Genomic DNA, 14,789 nt, shown 5'->3' with positions numbered 1-14,789 from the left:
TTCAAACATCCCGATTTCTGCCCTTATCTGTTTTTTCTGGTTTTTGACGTCATGAACTTTGATATGCATATGAAGTTTTCTTCCGTTTCCTGCTAGGCTTTAAACTATGGATGATTCATTTTATGTTACTTATCGGTATACATCTTTGAGTAATTTTGTTAAAACCATGTGCTCCCCTAATTGTTTCGAGCAGTGTATTTGTATATATATACCATTTGTAGTGTATTTTCAAAAGCGCCCCAAATGACGGGCCTGGGCGTAGGGGCGAAAAGATACGCTTGTCCCCCAGTTCAGTGGAACTGAATTTTTTTTATTTTTCTCTTCTTTTTCAGTAGCGAGTGATGTGAATAAAACACATCGAAAAGGGAGGGAAAGCAGTGACATTTTGCGGTTTCCCGAAATTTTCGTAATGAGATATTGGCTGTAAACAAAAGGGAGGGAGGGTTAAAATAGGAATAGTAGGAGAGAACTGGGGTAAAAAATGACGATTGCGGCGAAAGTAGGAAAATAGGAGGACATTTCTAAAAAATAGTAAAAGTAGGAAAAATAGTAGCACTGCGAGGTCTGTGTATATTATATCATCGGGATGATTTTTCTTTTATTTCTAAGTTTCTTGTTGAAATTGAATAGTAATTTAATGGCATATATCTCACGTTTATGCCTTTCACATTAGTGATCCAGAGTGGACTTAAAACAAAAATATAGGAAGATAATGGTTCTGTCTCATAAAAATATAGAATGTATTGTCATATAACGACCTTCAATAATACTAAAATGCCCCATATGACACATCTCTCTGGATCTGTGCCTGGTAGTGGTATCTCCTTGGAGCTGTACTACTTTATTTTCGTATTTTACTGAAAAAATAACATGATGGAAAATGTGGTAAAGGGTTTAAATTGAATAGATAATTTATTAAATTAAATTTAAACTTACAAAATCTTTTAACTAAGAAAAATTTACTTTTAAATCAGTTTCAGATTTTGAGGTTTTGCTATAAACAATGATTTAAAAAAAAATTAGATACCATCTGAAACAAATTAAGAAATGTCATATGACAGAGAATTAAATGAAGTACTAGAAAGATATTAAGAGTACTACCAGAGTGCTCTGAAATTTTGTAAGAAAAAAATTACGAAGTCTCGGAAACGTTTGTAAATTTTTTTTGGGAATGACCAATATGTATGCACATAAACATGTTCAGTTCAGCAGGACTGGCAGAGCATCGAAGTGTTTCAAACCTTTGTGTTCTCATCTTGAGCTTTATCGATAGGTAATTTTTCAATTTCTGAATACATTCTGGGTAGTGCTGAGACCCATCTTGCAAATTTCCATTGGTCGGGTGCAAGAGCTACGCCGAAATGGTTCTCTTGTTACATGGTGCGCCAAGGCGCCGAATCCCTGCGCATTTGCGCCAATTCTTGTTTGTGGTTCGCGTAGGTACCGCTAATGCACTGTAGTGCGTCAAATACCCGGAATTTAAGAATAAGAAGCATGAAAATTTTGTTCACGGGACCCGTTCTTTCCGAGACACGGAAAAAGATACAGAGGGAGAAACAAATTTTTTTTCACTTCCCACCATCTACCAAAATAGTGTTATCTCGTGACCTTGGAAAGTAGTTCTACTACTTTGAAGTATAAAGTCCTATACTATTATTGGTTAACCAGCGGGCTATCAAAGTCCCTGAATGAATATACCGAATTTTCCAATTTCGGAGATCGTTTTTTCTCCTGCGGGTTATATATTGAAAATAATGGTAATTTCGCGGCTGCCAACCTGCGTTCAAAGACGGCATACATCGAGAAGGGAATTGGTTTTTGGTTTACTCGTTTAAATTATTGAAATTTTTCGAAGATCATTGTGAAAAAATGGGATCTGTAAAATCTCCAGCTAAAATATTCATAGTTTTGTCATCTAGCCACTATGCGGCCATGTGGTTATCGTCGGCGGTTGCCGATCGTGACAATTTCACATTGCGAAAATCCGGATTTGGTGAACAGGGGCGGCTCGAGGGAAAAAAATTTCTACTCATGCGGAATCTATTTTTGGCGCTACTGATGGCTTTTTTTTTTTGCACTACAATGCAAAGAATTACAAGAAGTGAAATCAGTTGAGAGAATAGATAGATATTGGGCAGACATATTCAAACTTTATATCCTTGAAAGCAGCCCAAAGTTCAAAATTTTGCCAGTTTAGGTGAAGGCTTTTTTATCTTTAGCACATGGTAATGCAGACAGTGAAAGAGTTCATTATTAACAAATAAATAAAAGTCTGTTCGAACATTGAAAAATCTGTCCATGCAATGCTTTAATGTTTAATGGAATAAGACATACAAAATCTTATGTTCAAGGGCATAAAAAATTTGAAAAAAATAGCCATTGAGATGCTGTACTTCTGAAATCGAATCGTGATTTGTAATCTATTAACATGCTATTAGGTTGAGAAATTCTTTAAGTAAATAAGGTATTTTTATATTGTTCTCGTTTTTTGCATTTTGCTTTTAAATTTAATAATTCCTTTAAATTCTGTAAAAAGTTTTTTTTTTCACGGAAACCCTTATTATATTCTGCACTCACTTTTTTTGCTATATCAGGATGAATAAGATTTTGGTGTTCAAGCAGCAGAAATTCTTGCTGCCTAGGTTTTTAGTATGCATGTTGCTTAATTTGCAAAGAGTCTAATAATTTTTATTTGTCATTTCAGCAGGGGTGCAAGAGCTGCGCCAATTGCGCCAAACTGCGCGGAAACGGTTCTCTTGCTACATGGTGCGCCAGGGCGCAGAATCCCTGCGCATTTGCGCCAATTCTTGCTTGTGGTTCGCGGAGGTACCGTTAATGCACTGTAGTACGTCAAATACCCTTAATTAAGCAAAAATTCGCATGAAAATGTTGTTCACGGGACGCGTTCTTTCCGAGACACGGAAAAAGATACGGGGGGGGGGGGGAAGAGAAAAACTTCAATTTTTTTTTCACTTCCCACCATCTACCATAATCGCGTTATCTCGTGACCTTGGAAAGTAGTTATACTACCTTGAAGTATAAAGTCCTGTACTGTTATTGGTATAACCGGCGGGCTATCAAAGTCCCTGAATAAATATGCCGAATTTTCCGATTTCGGAGACCGTTTTTTCTCCTGCTGGTTATAGGTTATATACTGAAAATAACGGTAATTTCGCGGCTGCCAACTTCTTAGACGGCATGCATCGAAAAGAGGATTGGTTTACTCGTTTAAATTACCGAAATTTTTCGGAGATCGTTGGGAAAAAATAGAATCTGTAAAAACTCCAGCTAAAATATTCATAGTTTTGTCATCTAGCCACTATGCGGTCATGTGGTTATCGTCGGCGGTTGCCGATCGTAACAATTTCACATCGCGAAAATCCGGATTTGGCGAACGGGGCCGGCTCGAGAGAAAAAAATCTCTACCCATGCAGAACCTTTTTTTTGGTCGACAAACCTTTTTCATCCTTTCAACTCCATTTGGCACCCCTCCTTGAGCGGCGCCCAATAAGGCCGCACGGTCCGCCACTGCATTGATGGGGGAGGGGCGTGCTCTTAACAATAGTCAGAGGAAGGAGTTTGTACTAGGGTATGCTCATTTTACGTAACTTCTGTGAGATACCTAATATATATTAATGTCCTACTTTTCCAAAACATGTTGTTGGAGAGAATGAAATATTTGCACCCTTTTTTGTTTTTCGCACTCCCTCTCATGCATTGCTGGGATGGTACATTACTCCCTCACGTATTGCTGGGATGTTGTTTAACATTGTATCACCAACAGAACTATTGATTATGTGTGATGAATGGGTTGCACTACAATCCAAACAATTACAAGAAGTGAGATCAGTTCAGAGAATAGATAGATAGATATTGGGCAGACATATTCAAACTTTGTAACTTTGAAAGCTGCCCAAAGTTCAAAATTTTGCCAGTTTTGGTGAAGACTTTTTTATCTTCAGCACATGGTAACACAGACAGTGAAAAAGAGTTCATTGTTAACAAATAAATAAAAGTCTGTTCGAACATTGAAAAATCTGTCCATGCAATGCTTTAATGTTTAATGGAATAAGACATACAAAATGTTCAAGGGCATAAAAAATTTGAAAAAAATAGCCATTGAGATGCTGTACTTCTGAAATCGAATCGTGATTTGTAATCTATTAACATGCTATTAGGTTGAGAAATTCTTTAAGTAAATAAGGTATTTATATTTTTCTCATTTTTTGCATTTTGCTTTTAAATTTAATAATTCCTTTAAATTCTGTGAGAAGCCAATTTTTTTTTTCACGGAAACTCTTATTATATTCTGCACACACTTTTTTTTTTGCTATATCAGGAGGAATAAGATTTTGGTGTTCAAGCAGCAGAAATTCTTGCTGCCTAGGTTTTCAGTATGCATGTTGCTTAATTTGAAAAGAGTAATAATTTGTATTCGTCATTTCAGTAATGCACGTTTTATTAATGACAGATAAGATAATTCAGAAAAAATTTTAATGGATTTTAATTTGTGAATGGAATTTATTTAGAATTATTTGTTTCAACCATTTTTGGCAAAACTTTTCACATTTCACAGAAAAATTACTCCTTATATTGCAGATACAGTTCGTGTTTAGTTCTGCTCCATTTTCAAAATTTCTGCTCCAAAAATGAAATTTGCTGCTCCAAAATGGATGAGGGGCACTTGCACCCCTGTTTCAGTTATGCATGTTTTGATAGTGACAGATAAGATAATTCAGAAAAATTTATTTAGAATTATTTTTTTCACCCATTTTTGGCAAAACTTATGGCATTTCACAGAAAAATTACTCCTTATATTGCAGATATAGTTTGTTTTTAGTTCTGCTTCATTTTCAAAATTTCTGCTCCAAAAATGAAATTTGCTGCTCCGAAATAGATAAGGGGCGCTTGCACCTTTGGATTGGTGTTCAAGCACCCCCAGATTCAATGCTGCTGGGGACTTTGTTCTAATTCTCATTTGTAATTGAATTGGCTTTATTAGGTTGCATTTGAGTAAACCATTGTGAGCATAAAATGACTGTGGTGCTGTAAAAATGAACAAATTGCAAATACAGTTGAATATCATTAAATGGAGTTGCTTAACATATTTTACCACTTTACATGAAACATGTGTTGAGTTTCATTAAAGTGAATTTTGAAAATTTTGTCTGATAACAATGATGTAGCAGTGAATTTGTGGACGTTTTGTCCAACAAGATGGACAGTTTGTTGTGTTTCCCTTTATTCATGTTTCTCTAATAATAACAAACTTCTTGAATTTATGTCAGAGCAATCTTGAACTGAAAAGTCTAATGCCAGGAGTAAAGTGAACGGTTTCTTTTTGCAAATGAACACTTAATCTTTTACTTCACTGTGGTTTGTTAACCAAATTGTTTTGTCATAGTGATTCCGTAAATACGGCACTTAAGAAGAAATTTGAGCTTCCAAGAAGATGTAGGTATGGTTTCAACTTTAATTACCACCTTACAACATTTTAGAAGCGAAGCCACTTGAGTTTAGAGTACACACTAAGTCTAGAGGAATATTAAAGAATAGGCTCATAAATTTGGAATTTTGGAACCTACTTTTCCGCATCCGAAAAAATTCCAAAGCGAATGGATGAAGGCAGTATCCCACATGCATATGAAGATCCCATTCCACTATATTGTCAAGAGTATTTTGAAACAATCGGTACAATTGTCCAGTGTTTGGAATCAAGGTTTTTACATGAAAGTGAAAAGCTTCTTAAAGCATTGCAAAGAATTCATTGGTGAAACAAGTGATGTCACTTTTATAGCATACTTCTATAAGGAGGATATAGATCCAAAACAGCTAAAACTACATCGTGATATGTAGCTTGATATATAAAGAGCAGAATTGAACTTCCTGTCTTTCAAAAATTTTCACTCCGTTATTGATTTCTTAAAAAGAAAAAAATGATCTTATTACAATGCTACCAGAAGAGCTATTTGTGACTATTCCAATTACCATGGGCACAGCAGAGAGATAGTTTTCCTCTTTGAGGCACCTGAAGTCATATGAGATCGACAATGGATCAAACACACCTCAATTCTGTAGCAATTTTACATTGCCAACACCTGGCAAATTCACTACATCTCGAAGATGTGGCTGATGAATTTATAATGCGAAATGAAATCCGTGGTCAGACGTTTCCGTGAAAGAAGTGATGTGCCCTACCCAAGAAGAGGTAAAATGTATCACAGAACACACAAGGGTAAGATGATTTAAATTTCTGACTTTTGATTGTAATGTTCCTTTAATAGGGTTACATGCCGGTTTGAAATATCCTGAGTTAAGGCAGACAACAAGCAGGAAATTAAAACAAGTTGTTTGTATCACTTAGGTGCTTGATTACATTAAATCAATTCATTTGCTAAGAATAACCTTTTTACGTTGAGTTCAATTCATTTGTTAAAGACATTTTTGTAAGTTGAAGTAATCTATTCCAAGGTTCCTATCAATAGAAGTGGATGGGTTTTACCATTGGAAGTCCAGTCCATATAGACGAATATCACCTTTCCTCTCGCTGACTAGGTTAGTGTTGTTTAGTCACAATCACAGTGCAGGTCCATTCACTCCTTCAGAACCAACCAAAGAGTAGAGTTCCATATTTCAATACAAGTCATCAGTAGCCAATGTCAGGTAGAAGATCTCTCCACAATCACAGATGAAAGTCCATCAGAGTTTGACTAAATCACATTGGAAGTTGGAGGAAATACTGGACATCTCCATGAGCACCAAGTTAGAAGCTTCATCAAGAATTAACTGCTCAGGTTTCATCACCCAGTGAGGGCGGCCAGTCACCAAACTGGAAAATTGTTATGAAACTTATTAGATTTTCTTTAAAACATCTTCACCGGACCCACAGGGAACAGGAGAACCAGTTATTTGATGTTATAACATTCTGTGAAGATTTCATGACCAAAGCTAAGACCAACTAGTTTTAGCTACTCGAGTAGTAAAAGTAAGAAGTAATCGAATCAGTGAGTGCAATTACGAGAACAAACAAGAGACACATATTTATAGGACTGAAAACCGGTTCTAATCTAAGACCATTCACCCACCGGTAACACTCCGTCTATAGATAACTCTTACATCACGAAAGAAACAAGTTTGCATATTCACATGAACTTAGAATAATATTGTACATCTATGATATTCGCAGACATGCCAACTTTTGAAATCCAGAAATCAGGAGATTCTCCCGAGGGGGGTACCCCCACCCCTCCTCCGACACTCATATAGACTCGATCAAAAAAAAAGTTCATAAAAAAAAATTTCGAAAAAAAAACTTTTTCATAAATTAAGTTACATTCTCCCCCCCCCCCCAAGGCAGGTTCTGCATTGCCCTGAGAAGAATATAATTCCATCCAGCTGTATATAGCTTAAAGTTTTATATTTTCTTTCTGAAGATGTTTAATCGGAAGAAACAATATTTAAAAAAATTCAAATTACAAAGCTGTGGTTCAAATTGCAAAGCTTGCGTGTTTACCGCGCGGCTGTTAATGGAATACAATAAGGATTATACAGGAATTTCGGCAACCAAGGGCTTCCCCCTGATAAATGATTGCCGATAAATGCTACGAAAACAAAGTCGCGTCTTTGCCAGTTGCTTAAATGCAGTCACAGAGACTTTTTCTTACGGCTGCTCAATGGAAATGACTACGGCTGACCTCTATGGGTGTTTTCCCTAACGACGATGGTAATTATTGACGCACGACAACGTGAAAGCTCTCCTAAAATCTAATTTTCTGTCAAAATCTGGAGAAATTTTAACAAATCCGGAGAGCGGGAGGAAGGATGAAAAATCCGGAGTCTCCCACTTAAATTGGGAGAGTTGGCAGGTCTGTATTCGGTATCTGGCAACACAAAAACCATAAACATCGAAGACCTAGCCAGGGTCCGCAGCATTAGGATTAATTATGGAGGGACTCTTTGAGTTCGTGTAATTCCTGTCGAAGTCCAGTGGTATTCTATGCCAGAATTTTCATCGGTTTGCTGATAGTTGATTCTGGTGTACTAATTTTTAAGGACTGAAATTCCACCAATCGGAATTTGAGTGAGGTTATGAGTCTTATTCTCGGGAATGCCTATATTCACCAAAAGTTATGACACACTGTTGGGCAAGTTCTATGTTCTTCTTTCTACTGTTTCATTAGCAATTGAAGACAAACTGATTGTCAGACACATCAGTAATGTCAGTTTCATCAACAAGATAAGATTTTGGCATTTGCCTGTTTACAGAAAAGATTTGGAAAGTTCAGACAGTTTTTGACATTTGATCATCATGATTGTTAATTTATTTGTCGAATTCATAAATTACATTTTTAAAGATTGACTGTTTTTGTAATTTAATCTTTTCACTTCCTCGGCTTCATTATATGTTCTGTTCAGCTCCTCCATCAGTTCAGCTTCTTTGAGATATGATCAGTTTCTTGAAGATTCCTAAAATATTATTGATATCAGAAAAATGCTTGAAATATGACCTTGAAATATATGCTCAAAATTATTAAAAATGACTTGTTACATGAAAAAATATGTGTCATGAAAATCTGAGCTCTAGTCATAACTAATTAATTATTAGTATTAATACTCTTATTAATTAATCATAATTATTAATTATTGTACTTTAATTAATCATCACAAACTGTTGGATTCAGTTTGATCAATAATTAAGGGAATTACAATTTTTACTTTTCTTGTCATAATCTATCAAAAATTAGTGATAACGAGGGGCGCGGTAGCCTGGTTGATAAGATACTCACCTAAAGTACCAAAGCACGTTTAGAGGTGTCGCGAGTTCGATACCCAGTTCGTCCTTGTCAAAAAACTTTTCTGACGCAGCGGTACAACAAAAAACAGCGACTTGACCGCAGAAAAAAATTGCTACAGCAGGGAGTCCCCCATCGAGTTGTTAGCGCACCAACCTCTCGATGAGTATAAAAAAGAAGCCTGCCGTTTGGAATCCGCAATAAATTGTAGGTCCCAGTCTAATTAGCCCTCGTGTGCAGAAAATGGGCGTGGTGCGACAAAAATGATCAAATGATCAATTAGTGATAACGATGATTAATCTTAACAAAAACTTTGTTGGATCTGTTTTAAACTATCTGTTTGCAAACTATCTGTTTAATAGTGCAGATCACATTCGAACTAAAATGCAGTTAATTTCATCCAAAAAAAAAAATTGGTTTGCTTTCACTATTGCTCTTAGATAATTAATAGAATGTTATTAGATGTGATTATAATGGAATTTTATTAGCTTTAAAAATGCCAAAGTATATGTTTTGTGTATGTTCCATGAATTTGGCAGGATTGTGAAGTTACATTATCAATTTTTAAAATATTGTATTTTCATTACTATTGGTCAAATCAAAAAAAAAAACAACTGAAAACACTTTTTCTTATTAGTTTTTCACAGAGAATCACATGTAATTATTAGGTGGTCAATAGTATTCACCCTAGAAGAGTTGATCCACTTTGCCCAAGAATATTGAGAAGACACCAACGAATAAGGCAAATACACAAAAAATAATAAAAGTCCTAATGCATTTCAACACCAATGGGTGCCGTCTTCAGAGGAAAAATTTTTCTTCTCAATAGTATTCACCCTGTCTGCAGAGGTGCCAATATGAAGAAAACATTGGTGGAGGTCTGAAACTTGCTAGTCGTCTGTATATGTGGGACTCAAGTGTGTTTACGGGAGAAGGGAGGTGCAATGCATTGATTTTTTTCAGAAATTATTGGGGGTGCTCAGCCTCCCCCCCCCCCTACAAAATTTATTGGGGGGGGAGCTCAAATGTTCTCAGCCCTTAGGTTCCGGCACGTCTGTATATATATACACACGCCTCAGATATTTATCTTTTGGAATGGAGAGATTTAATTTTCCCCATTTTGCTCAAAAAATCCAGGAGGAACTGTTCCCAAATCAATGTAGGACTGTTTTTTTTCCCTTTAAATAAAAAACCATTATGAGTATCAGGGTAATAAAAAATGCCTTGATACTATACTCATAATATTAATTTGGTCATAATGGGATAAAATACCTTCAGATATTTGTGTTATTAATATTGATACATGATCCTCATGCTATATTTCTAGAAAACTTAAAGCCACCATAGATGAGTACACAATACGTGTTGGGCAACAAGCTGTTGTGCTGGTTGTTACTCCAGGAAAACCACAAAACAATTTCAAAGTTTTTGGTGCACATCCTTTGGAGAATGTAGTAAGCGCAGATATAATATTTTTTTCAATATTAAATGAAAGTTTTTAATGTGAAATCTCTGAACTTTTTATTTTTATATGATGGAAGTGGGAAAAAAGGGTTTTTTTGCATTCCACCCAATTTATATCAGTATATGGGGCCTTGTCCAATGATGAACACGACAGGGAGAAGATAGTGTTGCTAGCACTTTTGAAAGGATATTTTGCTGACTCATAATATCAGCCCTGGACAGCATTGGAGTGGTTAGTCAGCCAATAAACAATAAAGGATGCAGGAAGATCATGATCACAAATCAATGACGGGATTGCTTGACAAGATATGCTAACCAACTTTAAGGAAGGGCCAAAGAGCTCAACATAAATTCGATCAGAATAGAAATATGGTGATCCTAGTGAAATGTTTAATTTTATTTTTGTTACATTAGTTTTCTATAAGTTGTAAGATTTTTTTAGCATGTTAAAGAAAGTGATTTTGAAGTTAAGTCATTTCTTTCTGTTTTTCTCTGTTCTTGATGTGAATCTTAGATAAGTTTTGTTTAATTCTTATTCAATTTTCCTGTGTATAATCGATACATACAAAGTTGATTAATTTTAGACAAAAAGGCATTGTATAGTCCGAACGTTGTATAACCATCACCACCTACAGAAGAAGGCCTTTGCATGAAGCTCATGATGTCACAGCAGAAGGCTGTTCTGTTTGTGTCTGCAAAACCAAAAATTCCGAGTTTAAATGAAAAAAATTTAATGAACACAGAATTGATCAGAAAAACGATCTACCATTTCTTTGGAACAGCTGTAACAACAACACTACTTCAACAAATGAAAATAACAGTTTTCAAGAAATGTTTCATGGTAAAATTATCCTTGCAAATAATCGAATCAAGGAAGGGCCAGCAGTTTGCCTTCTGCTACATTTATATATGTGATTTTTCTGTAGCATACCAAGGCAAAGCAGATGTATAAAACGCGTGGCGTTCCTACACAGAAGAACGTGGACAGTTCAAAGATCGCGATAGTAACAAAAAATTAAATTTTCCTTGAAGTAGTTTTGCTTCTTACTCTGATCCATGCAGAGTGTTGATTTACATCATTCATTGTGTAATATAACTTATTATCTTGTGTGGAGCATGCCAGTGTGCTTTTCAAGAAAGTGTTTCCAGACAGTGAAATTGCCAATAAATATGCATGTTCAAGAAAGAAAGTACATAGCTGCAATAAGTTGCATATTGGCATTTTGCTATTTTAAAGCATTGAAAAATTAGAATAAAAAATATCGTGTAATATGCGGGAGTAAATTTTATTTCTCCCCCCCCCCTCCTTTAGTGAAATCTTAAGAAATTTGGGGTAAGTGTGATTTTCAGAGAAAATGTTGCTTCTACTAAATGTTGCATCCATGCAGTCTGTTATTTTATTAAAAATATACACATATTTTGCTAATTTTACACTTAATTCTTTATTTTGACTTGTACTCCACAGATTATGCTCAGGAAATTATGGTAGGATTGCAGGATTTTTGTAAAAAAATTACAGGACTTCTGCATTTTCAAGGTTGGCTGGTCTCCATAGCCCTTTCAGTTATTTCCGCACAGAATTCTGCTGTTTTCAGGGTTCGCACATCCTTACAAACTCCTTAAAAACTCCTAACTTTTCATTTCCCTCTGGAAGGGCCCTTATAACTCCTTACTTTTCGCAGCCACGCCTGAAAAAGTCCCTTTTTTTTTTCTCTGAAGGGATGATCTTTCTTAGAATAGGCATTCCCCATGGTGATGAATAGCATTGCCTAGAAAAATAAGAGGAAGCTTCCCCCGAATAAAAAGAGGAAAAAAAGAGAAAAAAACGCTCTCTCCCTTTGTAATAGGAAATGTGAAAGCAGGGGATGGGATTGGAACATCCAATGGTTGTGCATACCTGCCAACCGTTACGATTTTGTCGTATTTATTAAATTAATACGATTATACGCTTTTGCTTCTGAAAATATGATTTTTTACCGAATCGCTAGTTTTGACTTGTTTTCCTGCCTATGTCGCAAACTGGTCAGCATTGGAAATCGATTGTCCGTAGAACGGCATCACTCCGCTGAACCAGTAGCCGAAAATTCCCCCATGCCCAGTGGTGAGAAAGTTTTTTTAAGTTTTTACTTATGCGGCGAAACGATGTCTCGAACCTCCTATATTATGCAGTATACTGAGTGCAGACCTCGCAGCTTTCCTATTTTTCTACTTTCGCCGCAATCGTAATTTTTTTTACTGCAATTCTCTCCTACTGTTCCTATTTTATCCCTCCTTCCCATTTGCTTACAGCCAATATCTGACTACGAAAATTCCGAGAAACCGCAAAATGTCACTGCTTTCCACAGTTTTTTTGACGTGTTTTATTCACATTACAACTCGCTACTGAAAAGGAAGAAAGGAAAAAAAATTTCAGTTCCACTGGAGTTTAAGGGACGACGACAAGCGTATCTTTTCGCCGCCGCGCCTTCAAGTGCTAAAAACTGAAGTCCAGTGGGGAAAGCGAATCTGTTTCGCAGATTGGTTGCCGTAAATAAAAAGGCAAAAAAAAAAAAAACAGGAACAGGCTCTATCCACACACAAGAGATTCTATGAGAGACAATGGGTTTCTCTCCTGGGATCCCATAACGAGCGTTCATCCCTGAAGCCAGGTTTTCCTAGGAGTAGGCTTTTTGCGCCGCGTGAACCTAACTGGATCATTTCGTGGCCACAGAAATGAGTTACATAATGACGTTACGCATTTGCGTTTTCCAAGCGTGGCGCATCGGCTCAGGACGGCTATATAGTATATGACCCTGGCGTCATCTACTCTATTGGCTGCATGCTCCGGTTTAAAGGGAAGAGACACAACACGAAAATGAAGGGAAGATCGCTGAAACGCGCGCCACACGATGCTTAACTCCTCCAGAAGCAGTCTGCCAATCATGCCCGACGTAAAGCGCTGTCGTGAGCCGTATTGCGCTCTGTAGGAAAACAGTCGTACTGCTTTTCATATTGATGAATAGACGGTGTGTCGCGCTGGGTGATTCACCTTGCGCGCGGCATAGAAAAACCTGCTAGTAAAACCCGGCTTTTAAAAGTGACAGCCCGAGCCACATCTGGTTTTACAGGGGGGGGGGGGAGCCGATCAGCCACTATAGCTCAACCCACTTTTTTTAACCTTCAGAAAATAACTTTCGGATATCTTTATGTTAGGGGTCATTCAAGTATTGCGTCAGCATGGATGGGGGATTTTTGATTTGCTGACTTCATGACGTGGAGGGGGGGGGGGGGTTGGACGATTCTTACGTCATCAACCACCCTTTATAAAAAATATGAAATATTCTTAATGGCGTCTTACTCGGTGCGCAAAAAAACGTGTAAAACTTTTCACTAGTTTGTGGGCACCTGAACCAACATTCTCCCCCTACAGAGCCACTCTAGTGATCTTCAAATACTTAGCGGATCCAAATGCTCTAGAACTGTGCCGTCACTTAAGCGATCTGTAAATGTGTCACTTGGTTCATTGTTACAAAAATAGATTTAGGGGCAGGCCACATCATAAAGCCAGGGCCACATTTGGTCCGCATAGGCCGAATGTTTACCCCTGGTCAAGGGCTGCTAAGGGCTTAGAGAGGTAGGGTCGCAATGAATTTCTTGAACAATTTTGGGTTCTTAGCCTTCAAATAGCATTGAAATTAACAAAAATTAATTATAATAACATACTTTCCACTTATGCAAGTTTTGCAATACCATAGGTAATGCAAAAGTCACTTGCCATTTGTTATCAGTTTTATTCACCATAGTCCACTCAATGGACTGTGTTCTTCCTGAACCTTCAGTCCTTGGCATCGCTGAGTAAATTTTACCACCAAAATTTACACTTTTCTTGAAGTAAAATTTTAGAACTTGGCAGGGATGCTGGAACATATCTGCTCTTGTTGCTAAAGCAATACCAATCATACCAATCACCATTTGAACATGGCTCAAATATTGCACTGAAAGCGCATTTTTTTTAATTAAAATTTTTGAAGAAATACCATTTCCTTGTAAGGAGTTGCATAGCTGTAGCTGTTTTTGCTTGCTAGTCATTTCACGTCCAAGGGACTTTCCCATACACCCTGTATATCCATTAAACATGAGAAGAAAATGAGCATTATAGAATCTGAATACCACAACGGCAGTCACAGTAAGACTTGAGACAGTATGTTTCATCACTGATTTCAGACAGATCTCAACCCTTTGAATCGCATTGACAAGATATCTAGCCTTCTTATTTTAGCATTGGTAAGCCCAAATATTTTGTTAAGTTAATCCCCCTCTTAGTGCAATACTTTTCTTTATACCAATGGTTCACAAACTTTTGTCGACCACTGCTCCCTTGCCTAATTCATGATTTATCAGCGGCTCTTCAGGATGGATTAATAGATATTTTTTCGTATCAACTTTTCTCATAACTTCTTCAAAGCATAAATAGCTGCACAAGTCAATATCTCAAGCTTGCTGCAACACCTCACATAAAGATTGGTGATGCCCCTAGAAACAGTGACACACCCT

The 14,789-nt window shown here is 36.8% G+C and overlaps 1 protein-coding gene across 8 annotated transcripts in view; it reads left to right on the top strand.

Annotated features, from left to right (window-relative positions):
• Nucleotides 1-14,789, top strand: part of LOC149078238 (DNA-binding protein P3A2-like) — a 247,483-nt gene that overhangs the window by 98,589 nt on the left and 134,105 nt on the right. For all 8 annotated transcript variants that reach the window (XM_089241841.1, XM_089241842.1, XM_089241846.1 and 5 more), the window contains one exon: nt 10,120-10,246. In XM_089241841.1, the coding sequence (XP_089097967.1) occupies nt 10,120-10,246 (127 nt within the window). The remainder of the gene's footprint in view (nt 1-10,119; nt 10,247-14,789) is intronic.

Source organism: Pholcus phalangioides, unplaced genomic scaffold (genome assembly GCF_987345545.1).
Source record: "Pholcus phalangioides strain wild (caught in Gottingen) unplaced genomic scaffold, Ppha-v1.0 ptg000014l_1, whole genome shotgun sequence".
NCBI lineage: Eukaryota > Metazoa > Arthropoda > Arachnida > Araneae > Pholcidae > Pholcus > Pholcus phalangioides.
This window is presented reverse-complemented; position numbering and strand designations above follow the sequence as displayed.